Here is an 18,151-nt window from a genome sequence, read left to right on the forward strand (position 1 = left end):
ATATATTTAAGTTTTTGAGGAACTGCCAAATGTTTTCCCAAGTGACTGCACCATTTTACATTCCCACCAGCAATGTACAAGCGTTTCAAGTTCTTCACATCCTCACCAATACATGTTATTGTCTTTTTAAATTATTACGGTCATCCTAATGGGTATGAAGTAGTGTCTCACTGTGGTTTTGATTTGCATTTCCCTAGTGACAAATGATGTTGAGAATCTTTTTTATTATTTTTTTAAATGGTAATTTTATATATATATATATTTTTTTTTAAATTTATTTATTTTTGGCTGCGTTGGGTCTCCGTTGCTGCACGTGGGCTTCTCATTGTGGTGGTTTCTCTTGTTGCGGAGCACAGGCTCTAGGTGCACGTGTTTCAGTAGTTGTGGCACGTGGGCTCAGTAGTTGTGGCTCACGGGCTCTAGAGCACAGGCTCACTAGTTGTGGCGCATGGGTTTAGTTGCTCTGTGGCATGTGGGATCTTCCCAGACCAGGGCTCAAACCTGTGTCCCCTGCATTGGCAGGCAGATTCTTAACCACTGTACCACCAGGGAAGTCCCAATGTTGAGAATCTTTTCGTATGCATACTGGCCATTTGTATGTCTTCTCTGGAGAAATGCCCATTCAAATCATTTGTGCATTTTTAAATTGGATAATGTGTCTGTATTAGTTTGCTAGGGCTGCCATAACAAAGTACCATAGACTGGTTGTCTTCAACAACAGAAATTTATTTTCTCACAGTTCTGGAGGTTGAAGGTCCAAGATAAAGGCACTGGCAGATTTGGTTTCTCCCAAGGCCTCTCTCCTTGGCTTGTGATGGTTGCCTTCTTGCTGTCTTGCCACGTGGCCTTCTCTGTACACATGCATCCCTGGTATCTCTTTAAGAGGACACCTGTCAGGGGCTTCCCTGGTGGCGCAGTGGCTAAGAATCCACCTGCCAATGCAGGGGACACAGGTTTGAGCCCTGGGCCGGGAAGATCCCACATGCCGTGGAGCAACTAAGCCTGTGTGCCACAACTACTGACCCTGCGCCCTAGAGCCCACGAGCCACAACTACTGAAGCCCGCATGTATAGAGCCTGTGCTCCTCAACAAGAGAAGCCACCGCAATGAGAAGCCCACACACCTCAACGAAGAGCAGCCCCCGCTCGCTGCAACTAGAGAAAGTCCGCGCACAGCAATGAAAACCCAATGCAGCCATAAATAAATAAATAATTTATTAAAAAAAAAAAAAGGACACCGGTCACATTGGATTAAGGCCCACCCTATGACTTCATTTAACTTAATTACCTCCTTAAAGGCCCTATCTCCAAATACAGTCACACTGGGGGTTTTAGGGCTTCACCACGTGAATTTCAGGGGGATACAATTCAGTCCATACACTGTCTTTTTATTGTTGAGTCTGGCTTATTCTAAAAAGAACCAAAGGAAGAAAAACTTCAGCATTGTTCGTCATCCATTCCACATTTACTTATAGGACTTACCAACTATGTTATGCAAAGACAGTTTTTTTGTTGTGGGAAACTTGTTTCTGATCATTTAGAGTGTCAAACTTTCTATGCAGGACAGTTTTGATTATCTAACTGGCTAGTATTAAATCCTACCTGGTCCCAGTAGGATATAGCAGACAGGAAGATAATTTTAACACCATCTCATAATCTTTAAGACAATCTCATAATCTAACCAACCAGGTCAAGTGTATTAGAAAAGATTGTGATATTGGTACAGCTATTAAAGTGGTACTTTGACTAGAAGACCATGGAATGCAAGAGTCTTTTCCCAAAGTGCACCCCTCTGCACAAGTTTCTTACTGGAGCCACAAACACAAAGGGCCATGGAAAAATCAAGGCACAGTAGTATTCACCGTTAGCTATGCCTTTAGCCTTAGACTTTAATGCAGAAATATCTGCATTACATGAAACAGCCATTTTTCCTAAACTACTTGTCATAGTTTCAGAACAAAACAAGCCATGAAGTTTCCTCTCTTTTCACTGCTCCCCCCACCTCATGCCCTTCCTACCACCACAGAGCCTGAGTCTAAGATGCTGCAAGTGTGATCTTATGATTGCTCTCAAGGTACACCAGAAGTGGAACCAGAGAAAAATAGACTCAGCTCGAGAGAACATTTGATCCTATTGTTTAGCCTGAGCTGCCCTAAGCCACACATGGGGCTGTAGCCCTAGGCTGGAAGTGCTTTGGAAGAAAAGAAGAGAGAAAGATAGTTGGGCTTCTTGTCTTTGTATCAATATCAGCATCTCTACCATTCACCCACAACCTTATATTTATTTACCCTCCCAGGTCATCCACCCCATTCCACACCACAGAAGAGGACAGAGAGCACACCAGACATACCTGTGTCCTAACAACTTTCAACCACAGCAAGTCCATACACTAAAATCTGAACAACTGGGTAAACATTTCTCTTTCTTGAGTTCGATACAAGGAGGAAACAAAGAGAATTCCAAGAACAGTGATGAAAGAGAACTCAAGGCAACAGCTCTGCAGTAGAACACAGTGAAAGTAGCCTAAGGCAGGAGAAGGGGTTCTGGATGTGTCTCTAGGTTAAAAAAAAAAAAAAAGGAAAGGAAAGAAAATCAATAGAGTATTTTATATTTGGAATATTGTGGGGAGTATTATATTTCTATTAGAGGGGATATTTGTAATATATACATGGAAAACTAAAGAACAACAACAAAAAAGGCATATTGACTCCATGAAAAAGAGAAGTATAAGAAAGGTAAAATAAAAATAATAGACTACGTGAGACGAACTATGTGTGATAATTACATAGTCATATTAAACAATGAATATAAATTGAGGCCAAAATTATAATCAACTGTATCGGAAATGGATGCAGAAGTAATAAGTAAATATATTGAGGAAATGTAAGGGAGCCAAATCATATTCCAAATAGTTCATGTCATAAATTTCTAAAAAAAAAAAAAAAGAAGAATAAACAGTGAAATCATAATTATATATACACACACATACATATATATGCAGTGAAATCACATATGTGTGTGTATATATACATATATGTGTGTGTATATATATATATATATATAAAATATATATATTATACACCAATCATATTTGTAAAAATTTTATAATATGAAAATACCAAGTATGCTTTAGAAACTCTAATACATTGTTGGTGGGGTATAAAATCAGAACCATTTTGAAAAAATGAACTTGGTGTGATCTACTGAAATTGAGGATGTACACAACATCAATATGAATAATAACTGCAAGGATCGAAACATATATGTCTCAATGCATGACTTCATAATGATACAAAAACGAAACAGAACACCTCACCCATCACCTTTGGAGGGTGCTAGAGAACCAACGTATTATTTTGAAAAGTGCTAAATAAAGGGGAAGAACAAAGCCTCCACTACAGAAACTGCCTGTACTACATAAATTGTTTCCAAGGTAACAAAATAGTTGATGAGGGGAAGTTTTTCTTCAAAGATGTTTTCTAGCACCAAAATTCTAACAATTATCACCATTTGTAGCCTCTAATGAAACAATGAATCTAGGCAAAAATAGTCAACAGCTGCTGACATTACAAAGAGAAAGAGACAGCCAGAAATATTTAACTTCTGGTCTAAATATCCAAAACCACCCATGATGTATTCTTACCAGAAAACTGAAGAATTCTAATCATTTTATAGGAAATGTAGGTACAGAGTAACATAATGATATTAGGTGGGATGCAAGAGACAAAATACAAAAAGCAGAAAATTCTAAAGGACAAACAACTCAGTTTAAAAAAAAATAAACTGCAAGGAAAAAATGAAAGGGAACCTATAGATTATAAAAGACTAAGAGACATATCAACAATGCAACAAATGGACTTTTTTGGGATCCTAATTTAATCAAATCATACTATCACTCAATGTGACACAATCGACAAGGTCTACGTTGTAGCTATTTTTGAAACTTAATTTGTAATTTTAAACTTTCCCAAAAAGGAAATGCTAGATCCAGGTGACAACGCTTGTTAGTTCTATTAAACGCTATTGAAAAATTACCAGATCTGTAGAAACTCTTTGAGAAAAGAGTAGGTGGAAATACTTTTCAACCTCTATTTTTAATGAGGTCAGCATTACTCTGATTCAGGAGCTAAAAGAGTATTACAAGAAAGCTACAGACCAATATTTTTCATGAACATAGACATAAAAATCCTTAATATTACCACATTGAATCAACAAGGATCTAAAAACAATAATCCATCATAACTAAATAGGGCTTATTTTATCCCAGAAATGCAGTTGATTTGACGTTCGAAAAATATATGTAATTCATCATATTAACAGAATAAAAGAGAAAAATCATATGATCTTCTGATGGATGCAGGAAATACATTTATCAAAATTCAATCCCCACTTGTTACAGAAGGTGTTTAGGGCTTCCCTGGTGGCGCAGTGGTTGAGAGTCCGCCTGCCGATGCAGGGGACACGGGTTCGTGCCCTGGTCCAGGAAGATCCCACGTGCCGCGGAGCGGCTAGGCCCGTGAGCCATGGCCGCCGGGCCTGCGCGTCCGGAGCCTGTGCTCCGCAAAGGGAGAGGCCACAACAGTGAGAGGCCCGCGTACCGGGGGAAAAAAAAAAAAAAAAAAAGGTGTTTAGTAGACTAGAGAAGGAACTTCCTCAATTTAATAAAGGACATATATAAAAACTACAGCTACCATCGTACTTAATGGTGAAAGACCAAAAGATTATAAACAAGGCAAGAATGTCCATTCTCACAGCTTCTGTTTAACATTGTGCTGGAGGTTCTAGCTGGTGTAATAAGGCAAGAGATGGAAATAAAAGGCATTCAGTTTGGAAAAGAAGAAGGAAAACTATCTTCATTCACAACATGATAATATATGTAGAACAGCCTAAACAATCTACAAAAAAGTTAATGCAACTAATAAATGAATTATCAAGGTTGTAGGCTACAATGTCATTATTCAAAAATCGATTATATTTCTATGCAATAGTATCAAACTGGAAAATGAAAATTTAAAGACACCTCTTAAAGCATCAAAAAAATATGAAGTACTTAGGGATAAACTTAACAAAAATATAGGCAAGACTTATTCACAGAAAACTAAAAAACATTACTAAGAAATTAAAGATCTAAAACAATGACAATTATGCTGTGATCATGGATTCAAAGATGTGACATTGTTAAGATGGGAATTCTTCCCAAACTGATTTACAGATTCAATACAATTCCAATCAAAATTCCATTAGACCTGCATGTAGATAGAGACAAATGATTCTAAAATGTATATAAAAGAAACTAGAATAGTTAAACGATTCTTTGAGAAAAAAATAACGGTTAGAAAAATCACACTGATTTTTAAGACTGTAGGACAGTGTGATATTGGTATAAGAATCGACATATGGATCAGCCTAACAATACAGAACTCAGACAGACCCTCAAATACATGGTGAAGGTATTTCAATGGGAAAGAGCAGTTTTTAAAAAAATATATAGTACTTGAATAACTGAAAATCAAAAAATGGACCTAGCCCTTCACCTCATATATTACATAAAAATTACCATGAAATGAATCAGACCTAGACATAAAAGCTAAAACTGTAAAACTTCTAGTAGAAAACATAAAATCTTTCTGATCTTGGAGTAAGCACAGATTTCTCAGCACACAAAAAAATACAACCATAAAAGAAATATACTGGACTTCATCAAAATTAGAAACTTCTGCTCTTCAAAAGGTACCATTAAGAAAACAAAAAAGCAAGCCACAGATGGGGACAAAATATTCACAATACATATATCTCAGGATTTTTATCCAGAATATAGAAAAAACTTTTACAACTCAATAAGATAACCCAAACTAAAAAATGGGCAAAATGTTTAAAAAGGTACTTCCCAAAAGAAGATATACAAACGTCAAATAAGCATATAAAAGATGCTCAACATCATCAGGGAAATGCATATTAAAACCACAATGAGTTATCATTACATATCCACGGAAGTCACTAAAATGAAAACCAACAGCAGTACCAAGCATTGACAAGGATACAGCACAACTGAAACTTTTTTAATCCATTGCTGGTCAGAATGCATAATGGTACAGATACTTCGGAAGATTCAGTTTCCTCTAAAGCTCCACATATACTTATCATAAAACTCAGTAACTCCACCCCCAGGTACTTAAACATATATCCACACACAAACTTGTGACATATGTATATAGCAGCTTTATTCATAATAGACCAAAACTTAGATGTTCATCAACAACTTAGATGTCCATCAACAGATATGAATAAGTGCAAATCATGATATCCGTACAACAGAGTAAGAGCATTAGAAGGAACACATTACTGATATACACAATAGCGTGGATGGATCTCAACATGGATGGATTTCAAAAGTATTATGCTAAGCGAAAAAGGTCAGAAAGAGTATATATTGTATGATATATTTATTTGAAATTCTAGAAAAGTCAAATCAACTTATAGTCACAGAAAGAAAATTAGTAGTTGACTAGTGCTGGCTGGTGGGGTGGAGGGGAACTGGCTATAAATGGGCATTAGAGAACTTTCTGGGTAATGGAAATACTCTACACCTTGATGGTAATGGTGTCAAAGCTCTTACAATGAATGCATGTTATTACACGTAAATTACACTCTTAAAGTTGACAGGGTGGGCAGAGATATTGTTTCATATTCTTCCCTTCAAATTAAATCTAGAGTCGATATTGTGGTCTAGCACAATGCTAAGTCAGCAGACCTTTTAGATACCCTGAACAAATGTTTACATGTTGCCTTGTAATTAACACTACCCATTTTCAATACAACTTCCATGATTTAAAAAAATCTAAAATTAGAAAAAAATTTGGTTTTTGTCTCATGCTTACATTGAAATATAATCTGCATGAATCTTTGTTAGGGTTTGAGGGAGTCATAAAATAACACCCTTTTCTCCTCCTGACTTTTTGAGCCACTTGAGAGACAAAAAGTCATGTAGAGATTTAATATGTCAGATTTACTGCTGAAAAAGTCTAGGTCAGAGGATGTGATTTAGGTTTGTGACAACAATGGCCACCTAATATCAAACCCAGAATTAGACAGACCTGCTCACCAAGGCATGGGCAGTCCTGCACAACTACAGGTCTCCCCTCACAGGGACAGAGAGTCTTCACTGCAAAACCTACAACATTTCTGGCAAGAGACCACAACACAGGCTCTCTGCACACATGATACATCCAAAAACAAAAAAAAAGGCAGAAAGGGGCTGTAGGTCCAGTTCTTTATCTTAAATTCCCTTTACTGGTGAGGTGGGAGAGGGGAGGGAAGGAAGAGATTGCAATTTCTCGGTTAATGGATGTCCAAAGCAGCACCATCCCCACCCTCTGCCTTCCCAACAAAGTGTAGACCAGCATTTCTCACCCTTTCTTCCACCCTGCACACACAGCAAGTGAGGTTCACACACAACACACATTAAGGCACAATTCATGGTACACTGGCTATAGGGCCATCCCTTCTCTTCCATTCAAGTGGACATACTTAATTGCATGTGGCAGAAGCGACACATTTCATTTTACTTTGGTAATGAGTAAATCATTTATAAACATGTGTATTTTATTATTGGTTAAAAAAAGAAAAACCTTACTTTCTCAATACTAAAATGTCATCAATTACAAAATACACCATCAGTTTCATAATAACCTCTGAGGAAAAACACACTTAATATACCTAATGATTTGAAGATAATTATAGAACTATGGTTTTTGTGTCAACTCACAGCTCATTTAGATACATGTATGTCATGAAATCAAAGTCCAGAGTCAATTTAGAAGGGCTTCTGACTCATGAAACCTGAAATTAAAGAAATGACTGACAATTTCCTACTGCTGGGAAAGGAAGGGAAACAAGCTTTTGACATCATTACATAAAGTATATAATGTAATGTTAGTTATAATCCTGGAAACTCTAGTTTTCTGAAACAAACCTTTTTTTTATTTAAAGTCTTCATTATAGTTTTGACATACAACATCAATTTAAAAGCTGATTTCGTACGTGAGTACCATAAAATTTTGTACAAAGGCTCCAATTAAAGTAGATCCAACTAATTATTAGAGAAATGCAAATCAAAACTACAATGAGGTATCACCTCACACCAGTTAGAATGGGCTTCATCAGAAAATCTACAAACAATTAATGCTGGAGAGGGTGTGGAGAAAAGGGAACCCTCTTGCACTGTTGGTGGGAATGTAATTGATACAGCCACTATGGAGAACAGTATGGAGGTTCCTTAAAAAACTAAAAATTGAATTACCATATGATCCAGCAATCCCACTACTGGGCATATACCCAGAGAAAACCATAATTCAAAAAGACACATGCACCCCAATCTTCATTGCAGCACTATTTACAATAGCCAGGTCATGGAAGCAACCTAAATGCCCATTGACAGACGAATGGATAAAGAAGATGTGGTACATATATACAATGGAATATTACTCAGCCATAAAAAGGAATGAAATTGGGTCATTTGTAGAGACATGGATGGATCTAGAGACTGTCATACAGAGTGAAGTAAGTCAGAAAGGGAAAAACAAATATCGTACATTAGTGCATATATGTGGAACCTAGAAAAATGGTACAGATGAAACGGTTTGCAGGGCAGAAATTGAGACACAGATGTAGAGAACAAACGTATAGACACCAAGGGGGGAAAATGGCGGGTGGTGGTGGTGTGATGAATTGGGCGATTGGGATTGACATGTATACACTGATGTGTACAAAATGGATGACTAATAAGGACCTGCTGTATAAAAAAATAAATAAAATAAAATTCAAAAATTCAAAAAAAAAAAAAGTAGATCCAGGTTCTGTGATTTATACCTTGCATGACTTTTCAATGTTTAGCACATTTAAGATAGATACTCTATAATCTAAGAACCTGTTGTCGGGACCTCCCTGGCAGTCCAGTGGTTAAGACTCTGTGCTCCCACTGCAGGGGGTGCGGGTTCGACTCCTCGTCGGGGAACTAAAATCCCGCATGCCACTGGTGCGGCCAAACAACAACAACAACAAAAAGAACCCGTTGTCTAGAGAATAATATATGATTCTCAAATCATCAGGCATGGTCTGGATGTGTAGTGTTCTGACTAATGAGTGTCTATGCCATACAATTTTCAAACAAGAATACTACAAACTATGTTCAATATAATGTTAGTGTTTAGTGCTGTTTCAGAAAGTATATTAAATATATTTGATTATATCTTTATCATGAACATCAATTGTTTTTCTCTCAGATTCAAAAGAATTTGCTATTATAGTTACCAAGCTTGGTAAAGATCTATCGGTATTCACATCCTTATAAAATAATGTATGCATTCTTCTCTTCACACACAGAAGAGTGTTAGCTAAGCATCTTTTGGGGCCTGAAGAAATGAGCTGCCTTCCTTCTGTATAATTCACTATTTCTTTCTCTCCTCCGTCTTGCATCTAAACCATCTTATGTCTTATCTCTGTGTAAGGAAGAGACAAACCTGGCCTACTGATGTCAATACAGAGGAAACGCTAGGTTCATAAACAGAATTTAGTGGCTACATGCACTCCATCCTGGGTCTTGCTTCTTTTGGGTTGAGATATAGACCTTACACCAAGAAGAGTCCTCAACTGAAAGCCATCTGTTCTACAGTATCAGAAGTAGTGACTTCTCACTTTCACGAAAGGAAAAGATTACAAAGAAGTTCTCCTCCTTTCTTAAAATCAGAAGAAAGTGAGGTTAAATAAAACCAGTTCAAGTTCTTCATAGAAATAGCTAGCATTTACTGAGTACTTCATACACAAGACACCATACAAGGTGCCTTACATATTTTATTTTCACATAAGAAATGAATTAAATAAATCAATCTAATTTTTCAAAAGCTAACAACACAAAATAATAGGCAAACCTTTAAATGCAGAAAAAACCTATTTATTCACAAATTATACAATACACATCCATTACTCAAAACAACGTACAAAATAGTAAGTGCTCACTTCTCTAGATCCCCAACTATCTGCCCTTTGAGAATATACCTTATTAAACAAAATAAAATATAATTAATATTTGTTTTTTGGGTCTTTCTAAAACTAACTTCTTTAACCAGAGCTAACTTTCTGATACAACTTTAGGGAAAAAATATAATACTTTCCAAGGTAAGTGCTGGCTTCTCCAACTCTGAAAAAAAGAGGTAAGCATTCGACTAAAAGAAATGTTTTTAAATTATCTCAGAAAAATGTACAGTATTACATGTACATGCCCTCAGAGGGTAAGGTGAGATTCTTTAAAATAACTTACTTCCTCTCTAACAAGGATAAAATTAATTTTAAACCAATAGTAGCTTCCTGAGTTTCAGAAGTAACAGCACACAGCAGTTCTACTGTACTAACATATATGTGGCATAAAAATAACAATTAATATTAGCAATGACAGTATTGACTTGTGGATGTGACTGTGGCCTTTCAATGAAATATATTCTGCAATATATCCTTTCTACTCATGGGACTGAACCATAAATCACATTTCAGTTTCTATGTATGTTGTGCCTAAGGTATTCGTTCATTGGCACTTTAATAAATCTCTACTTTTTTTTTCTCCAATTTTTAGAAAGGTATAATTTAGCTATTTAAAACTGTGATTGTTTCTCATTTCACTAAGTAGTTCCAGAAAAGTTAACTAGAAAAGGAATTCCAAACCATCAGCTGGAAAGTTATATCAAGAGATAAGTTATTTTCAAGGGTTTTAATCTTGTAAAAATAAGGAAAAGAAAATAACTGCTTTTGACTGGGACAACAGCAGTGCGATTTGTTATGATGTATCTATAAGAGCCATTCGTTTTAAAAAATGCACATCTTAAAAATGACTCATTTGGTACTAAGGACTGCTCTATCTACTTTAATAATTTAAAAAATAAAACCATGATTCTGACATTTATCAGTATTTCACACATCTAACAAATACTGAAACTAGCAACTACCATTGTTATAAATAACTATAAAGTCAAAACAAAAGCACAAATCAGAATTAAGAGAAACTTCAGAAAATATTCAGAATGTACACATTTGCATGCATTTTCAGTCAAACTTTCAAGGATCCCACATATAACCAAATGACAACTTTGAATCAAAATGAATGTCAAAAAGATTCAAGCTTTGTGACAGACTTACTCTAATGAAAGAAGAGAAAAAGAAGAGTGAAGAGTAACAGCAGGGTATTTCTAGCAGGACAAGAAGCCTACTTCCTTTATCATAAAAGCCAACAAGTCAATATTTTAATAACACTGGCCATCAAGTTATTCACTATTTGAGAATTTACTTTTCAAGTTGTATCTTTAAAATGCATTCACTTATATATTTGGATTAAATTAAGCTTATTAATCAAAAAACCACTGTACTCAGAATTTTAACCTTAAGAAGCTGAAATCATAGCTTATCAAAGCAGAGTCCAAACACTACACAATAATTCTTCCATTTAGTTTTCATATGCCTCATCTGAAAAACTTATTTTACAAACAGGAGTTTTGCCCTGTTTCTCTAAATGCCCCAACGGCTAAAATTTAGGTGGCAAAGATAGATTCAAATGATTCCTGCTAAGCTTCATCGGGCTTTGATAAAAACAGAGCCATCTGGTGGAGCAGCACCGTCTTCCTTCTCAGTCACAGTCTCTACAGTCCCAGAAGCCGACACAATAACCATTGTTTTATCTGCTGCAACTGTCTTCTGTTTTTCAGCAATAGCTGCACAAACAGCTACAATCTCCTCACTTTCAAAGTCATACTCAGGAATTGACTTTGGTGAGAAATGTGTTACCTCTGCTGGTGCTTCACTTTTTTTAATCCTCTGTGCTACCTTCTGCTGCTCCTGGAGCGTTCTTGCCCAAGAAAGGTCTTCTTTCCATATTTCAGGGTTCATTGGATAGATGTGAAGGGCTACTTGAAAACTTCGAATTGCCTAGGGAGGAGAAAAGGTCAGATTTTTTTGTTTGCTTAGTTTTAAAAAAGGAGTGTATTTAATATAATCCACAATATCCATATCTCTCTCTCTCTTTTTCCTCAATGTATTAGAATGTAAAGATGGAAGTTAGAGCTGTTCTCTACCCACTAGATGATGGTTACAGTAAAAAAAAAAAAAAAAAAAGAGTCAAAGAGTGTAAAAGAAAGTGCCTGACAAATTGCTGATGAGGACTAAAAGTCTATTAAAACAGAGGTACTGATATTATGGCTCAAAACAAGGCAAATGCATTGTTCAGCTTCTGCAGATCAGCAAATATATAAATCTGGCGATTTCCTGGGCTAACCCATGATCAGAAAGGTACCAGGAATGCATATCTTTGAAGCCAAGAGTTTAGATCATAATAATGATAACATGTCTTGAGTGTCACAGGAGACAAAGAAGGACATTATATAATGATAAAAGTGTCAATTCACCAGAAAAATATAACGATTATAAATATATATGCACCCAACATCAGAACATTTAAGTATATAAACACTGACAGAACTGAAGGGAGAAACAGACAGCAATAAAGTATTAGTAGTGGATTCAACACCCCACTTTCAATAATGGATAGAACATTCAGACAGAAGATCAATAAGGAAACAGAAGATTTGAACAACACTATAGACCAAAGGGACCTAACAGACATATATAGAATGATTCATACAACAGCAGCAAAATACACATCATTCTCAAGAACACACAGAACATTTCCAGGATAGATCACATCTTAGGTCACAAAACAAGTCTTAAATTTAAGAAGACATACCAAGTATCTTTTCTGACTACAATGGAATAAAACTAGAAATCAACAGCAGAAGGAAACTGGAAAAACTTACAGATACATGGAAATAAAACAGCACACTCTTGAACAACCAGTGAGTCAAAGAAGAAATCAAAAGAGAAATTAAAACATATCTTGAGATGAAAATTAAAATGTAACATCCTGATACTATAGGATACAGCAAAAGCAAAACTAAGTGGAAGTTTATAATGATAAATGCCTACGTTAAAAAAAGAAAAGATCTCAAGGAAAAAAACCTAACTTTATACCTCGAAGAATTAGAAAATGAAAAACAAACTAAGCCTATGAACATTTTCCAACATACACACCTAGCTCCGCATAAAAATCTAAATACTCATAGATGTATATACAACTATTGACTTTTAATTTACTGCCTGTTCTATTTACCTATGTATTTTCTTATGTTTTTGTCCATATGTATATGTATAAAGAACACAGCCAATGTACATATACATTGTACATATACATTGGCTCACAGCCAATGTACATATACATTGTACAATGTACATATACATTGTCCATATGTATATGTAGAAAGAACTGTGAGATGTTAGAAATTTTAGCTTGTTTTCAATATATTTTTTTATAGTATTCCCTTCATTATGACAATGAGTAAAGTTATTTTTTTAACCATTCTAGTATTTCAAAAGAACAGCTTAAGTTTACATAAAAATTACAAATTTAGATTTTTTTCAAGTAGAGCCCTAAAACTGTATTAAATGGGGGAAAAACACTTTTAATTCCAAGAATTTCACAATATAAATAGAAAGAAATGTATCAAGCGGAAAAAATAACAGTTGAACAACTGGTACTCCTATTTTAAAAACTTAAAATATTGAATAATTTTACTTTTATTGGTTTATTCAAAGTATCTCTGTTGTCTCACCTGCAGTTTATTTTCTTTCTTTATAGGACAATCTTTGCTAAACATTATGTCCTAGAGATTTTTCCCATTACCATAGGTACTTATAAGCAAAACAGATAATGATTTGTAAGTTTCTAATAAAGAGAAATGGGTAAAAAGTATCATAGAATAGACTTTTGTTTTGCTGTTAACCCGTTAGAAAACTAAATTCCTTGAATTTCTTTTTCCAACTCTGATATGATTTAAGTCTTCAGATAAAAAAGAGGAAAGATGACTATGTTAAATGGCAAGGAAAGAAAACAACCTTTGGTTTAACTTGTTTCCATCACTGTGAATTTTATTTCAGATTATCATTTTTAAGTTATTTTACTTTAAGCAATCCTTTTCTCATCAAAATTCCTTATGATTTTTGAGAATTTGACAAATACCTTCTTTGGTAATTAGAAATAATGATATATTTACAAGAGTACCAGAAAAATCTAAGTTATCTACAACTGACTAAAGCCATTATTAGTAATGTTAAATTCAGGATTTACCAATAATTTTAGCCTTTAAAGAAACTTCTTTGGTATTTTTTTGCTTGTTTTGTTTTTAACTGTAAAAAGCTAATAAAAGCATGAAAAATCTTAATTTTTGATGACAAAGAGCAAATGTGGCACCACTATATTAGATTTACAGAAGTCTTTTAGGAAATTAGCTGTCAGGTATATATAGTTCAGTCAAAAGAAAAACAAAAACAGGACAATGCTCACAGCCAACTCTGACCTACCAAGCCTTTGCTACCTACAAGGTATAGTCCAGACAAGGTGAGAAATGCATCAAGTGCCAGTTTAGAGTAAACTTTACACAATGAGTATTTCATTTTCATAAGCTTCTACCCTTCCCCATTTCTCCCCTCACTAAGCTTAGCAATTTTTCAGTCTGAATATTTATCACCATTACTCTCCTGTATTTCACTTTCTTCCTTCCTCAACATAATCTTTTAGTGGTTTTTGTCTCCATGGTGATACTAATACCACTTTATAATGTGATAAATTTAACGATGCAAGGAACTAACCTAAAAGTTGTTTTATATTTAAATAAGGTTTACCAAATGCCTACATTTCATGTTAATATTTTTTTAATTCCCATGATGTCAAATACCTGAAAAATATTCTGATCCTGATATAATTGATATCTGTAATGGAAAAAGATGTTTGGTAATAACTCATCTGTGTTTATGGGTTAATACCTTTAAAAGGTTATTTGCTATTTACTTTTTGTGTACACATGATAAATGACTATTTACTTTTTGGTTCAGCTGATGAAAAGCATGTCAAAATAAAATGTCATCACTGTAATAATCTGACTTACTTACCAAGACTATCTCTCCTAATCCAAGCTGAGCACGTCCCAAAGTTTGCCAAGATTCCCATGAATGTGGATTTCTCTGGACAGCCATTTCCGCAGCATGAACTGCTGGGAACGTTTCATGAAGAGACATTAGGACCTATAGCCAAAAAAGAAGAAACAAAACCCATCAGTAATATTCATAAATTAGCAAACTAAATACTAGCCAAAAAGAAAAAATGGATAATTGTATGTAAACAACTCTTTTCATTTTTAAAAATATATTTTTAGTCTGGAAAATGTAACATTTTAGTGGGTTTGACCCCCTTCTCTGCTCTTCAGGGTTAGAAATTATATTCTTCCTACTCCTGAAATAACTATGAAAAATATAAAGCATTCCCTTTTCAACTGATGAAACCTACTGTCCATCTGGTCAAAACCAGGTGGTCATATTCTGGCCATGGTGGCTCACAGCTATTTGAACCCCAATTCCCCTTCTACTTATTCTACTTACAATGTGTTTTTTTAGGGAACTCCAGGTCCTGCTGTCAAACAAGGTAAATTTAAATTTGTTCAACTACCCATCCTATCCCTAGTGAACATCTTTCTGCTATAAAAATCATTTAAACACTCCACCAGCCTCCCCACAACTGGGTTCTTCAAATCATACACATCAGAAAAATCAGGGAGTTCCAGAACCCTCTACCTCAATTTATGGGAAAGGGCTGGCTTTTATCTATAATATTTTGCCCATCTGCATTTCACAAGATTTGTGACACCATCATTATCAGGTTCCAAATAAAACAACTCATTTCATATAGCTTGCCACAAATCCTATCTTTAATACATACATATTTAAGATTAAAAGTTAAAGACTTATCCAAATGAAGGTCCTCACAGCACTCCATTCAGTGGAAATAATTTATTTGGGTTTTTCCTGGATAAACTACCATCAAAGCTGAAAAAGGATGTGCCCTATGTTTGGGATCATCATCTGTAAGATATGCTAGGTGTGTGGATCAAGGCTGAACTGCAACCACTCCCTGCCAGAAGTATGGTTAATTCTCTGTTTGAGATTTTAAACATCTTTTGGATAATCTAATACAAGTGCTCAGAGGTTTTCTTTATGAAATTTCCCACAAAATATTAAAACTGTATTTTTAAGTACAAATGTTATTTTTATAATATTAATAAATTGAGTCTATTCTGACCTTTTGCTATGGACTAGGCCATTATTAGAGAAATAGCATCATCTAGAATCCAATCCATCCTCATTCTGAAGAGACTGAGTTATTGCTAAGTCCACTACAATTAATTTCCAAGGAAAGCTAACACATTTCATTCATTTAAGAGATCACCAGTGACTTTTTAAAAGACATCCATCTGCTCATATCTTAAGCAGTTAGGTTGAAATGAAAGTTAGCTTCACTGTGAAGTGTTTTAAACAAACTTCTAATTTGATGCATGAGGAAGAGCCATAAATAATATGGTGACATGTTTTTTCCAAATAAATTATATTTTAAAAAAAAGAAAATGGGGCTTCCCTGGTGGCGCAGTAGTTAAGAATCCGCCTGCCAATGCAGGGGACATGGGTTTGAGCCCTGGTCCGGGAAGACCCCACACGCCGTTGAGCAACTAAGCCCGTGTGCCGCAACTACTGAGCCTGCGCTCTAGAACCCGAGAGCCACAACTACTGAAGCCCGCACACCTAGAGCCTGTGCTCCGCTACAAGAAAAGCCACTGCAGTGAGAAGCCTGTGCACTGCAACGAAGAGTAGCCCCTGCTCGCCGCAACTAGAGAAAGCCCGTGCGAAGCAATGAAGACCCAATGCAGCCAAAAGTAAATAAATTAAATAAATAAATTTACAAAAAAAAAGAAAGAAAATGGGAGGAAATGCTCTTTTGGTTCATCACCGCTCACCAGACATAGTGAGTGCAATTTCACAATGAAAGGGAAATTCTTCATAATTATTACCTGTGATTTCATCTCATACAGGGTAGCATCATTTGGGGTTAACTGTAGTGCTTCATCCCACTTCTGAATCGCCTCTCGGTATCTATGGTTGTTAAAGTTACATTAATATTATATTTTCAGTATGTCTTTGAGAGTACATGACCAAATTTAAAAATCAGAAAATAAGGAATAATTGTTTACCAAGAAATATCTCTAGTCAAGAACTGATAATGGTGATGTTACAAAAGCAGGAAAATTTAAGACATGAAGGGAAAGGACAGCAAAAGGGAAAAAAGCAAAACCTAAATTAAAAAGATTTCTGAAATTTTTCAAGATTTTATTTTCTGGCCTAAGAAATCACCACCAGAATTTCTTTTTTTCACCAACCTCAATGTCTGCATGTGCTGTCATTCATTTCAGATGCATTACAAAGGATTTCTCCCAAGAACTTATAATCTAATTACAACCCTTGGCTCTACTGCAGCAATCTAGCTGACAGAGATGACAATTTAAGATGTTGCCAGGTCATTCTGTAAAGATTCTTCAGTTTTAAGATTTTTTGTCTATAAGCTCCAAGAACACAGGGACCATGTCTTAGTTATCACTATCAATAAATGGTAAGTTTATAAGATATGGGTCACATGAACGAAAAACAGTATGAAGACAGTGATTTCCACTATCATCTTTTCACTGATGTTCTCCCAGTCACAACTCTCTTCTGAGCTAACATCTCTACCTAGATTCCCTATAGACACCTCAAACTGAATATGCCCCAAATTGATCTTAGCATACTCCATGCCAAATCTGCAGAAGCACAGTAGCACTTTTTTTTTAATAAAATTAAGAAATGACTAAGTCCTGCATATTATCCAAAGCAGTCACCTTCACAGCATCCTTCCCAAGCAGTTAACTCATGTATACCTGATTATTTCTAGGAGGACAAAGTTCAAATTACTAGAATATTCTTCATTATAATGAGCTGAAACTTTCTATCCTGTACCTTCCCGTCAATGCTACTCATTCTCTTTTCTAGAGCTAAACAGAAAATATATAATCCACCAGTTTTCATTCCTGGCTACATAGAGACGATCTAGGAAGGTTTGTGAGGGGAAAAAAATACACGTGCGTGCACACACACACACACGCATACACACACACATATATGCTGGTCCCTGTCTCAGATCAATG

The 18,151-nt window shown here is 35.4% G+C and overlaps 1 protein-coding gene across 5 annotated transcripts in view; it reads right to left on the reverse strand.

The window, feature by feature from the left end:
• TTC33 (tetratricopeptide repeat domain 33) overlaps positions 1-18,151 on the reverse strand; it is a 124,650-nt gene that overhangs the window by 82,520 nt on the left and 23,979 nt on the right. For 3 of the 5 annotated variants that reach the window (XM_029216116.1, XM_029216117.1, XM_029216118.1), the window contains exons 3-5: positions 16,985-17,066; positions 15,039-15,170; positions 9,282-11,966 (exon numbers count right to left, since the gene is read on the reverse strand). In XM_029216116.1, coding sequence (XP_029071949.1) covers positions 11,613-11,966; positions 15,039-15,170; positions 16,985-17,066 — 568 coding nt within the window. In that variant the 3' untranslated portion in view covers positions 9,282-11,612. Of the gene's footprint in view, positions 1-9,281; positions 11,967-15,038; positions 15,171-16,984; positions 17,067-18,151 lie in introns of those variants that run through there. The other 2 variants (XR_003792605.1, XM_029216119.1) reach the window with 1 other exon arrangement.

Source organism: Monodon monoceros, unplaced genomic scaffold (genome assembly GCF_005190385.1).
Source record: "Monodon monoceros isolate NGI ecotype Baffin Bay Population unplaced genomic scaffold, NGI_Narwhal_1 Super_Scaffold_12, whole genome shotgun sequence".
NCBI lineage: Eukaryota > Metazoa > Chordata > Mammalia > Artiodactyla > Monodontidae > Monodon > Monodon monoceros.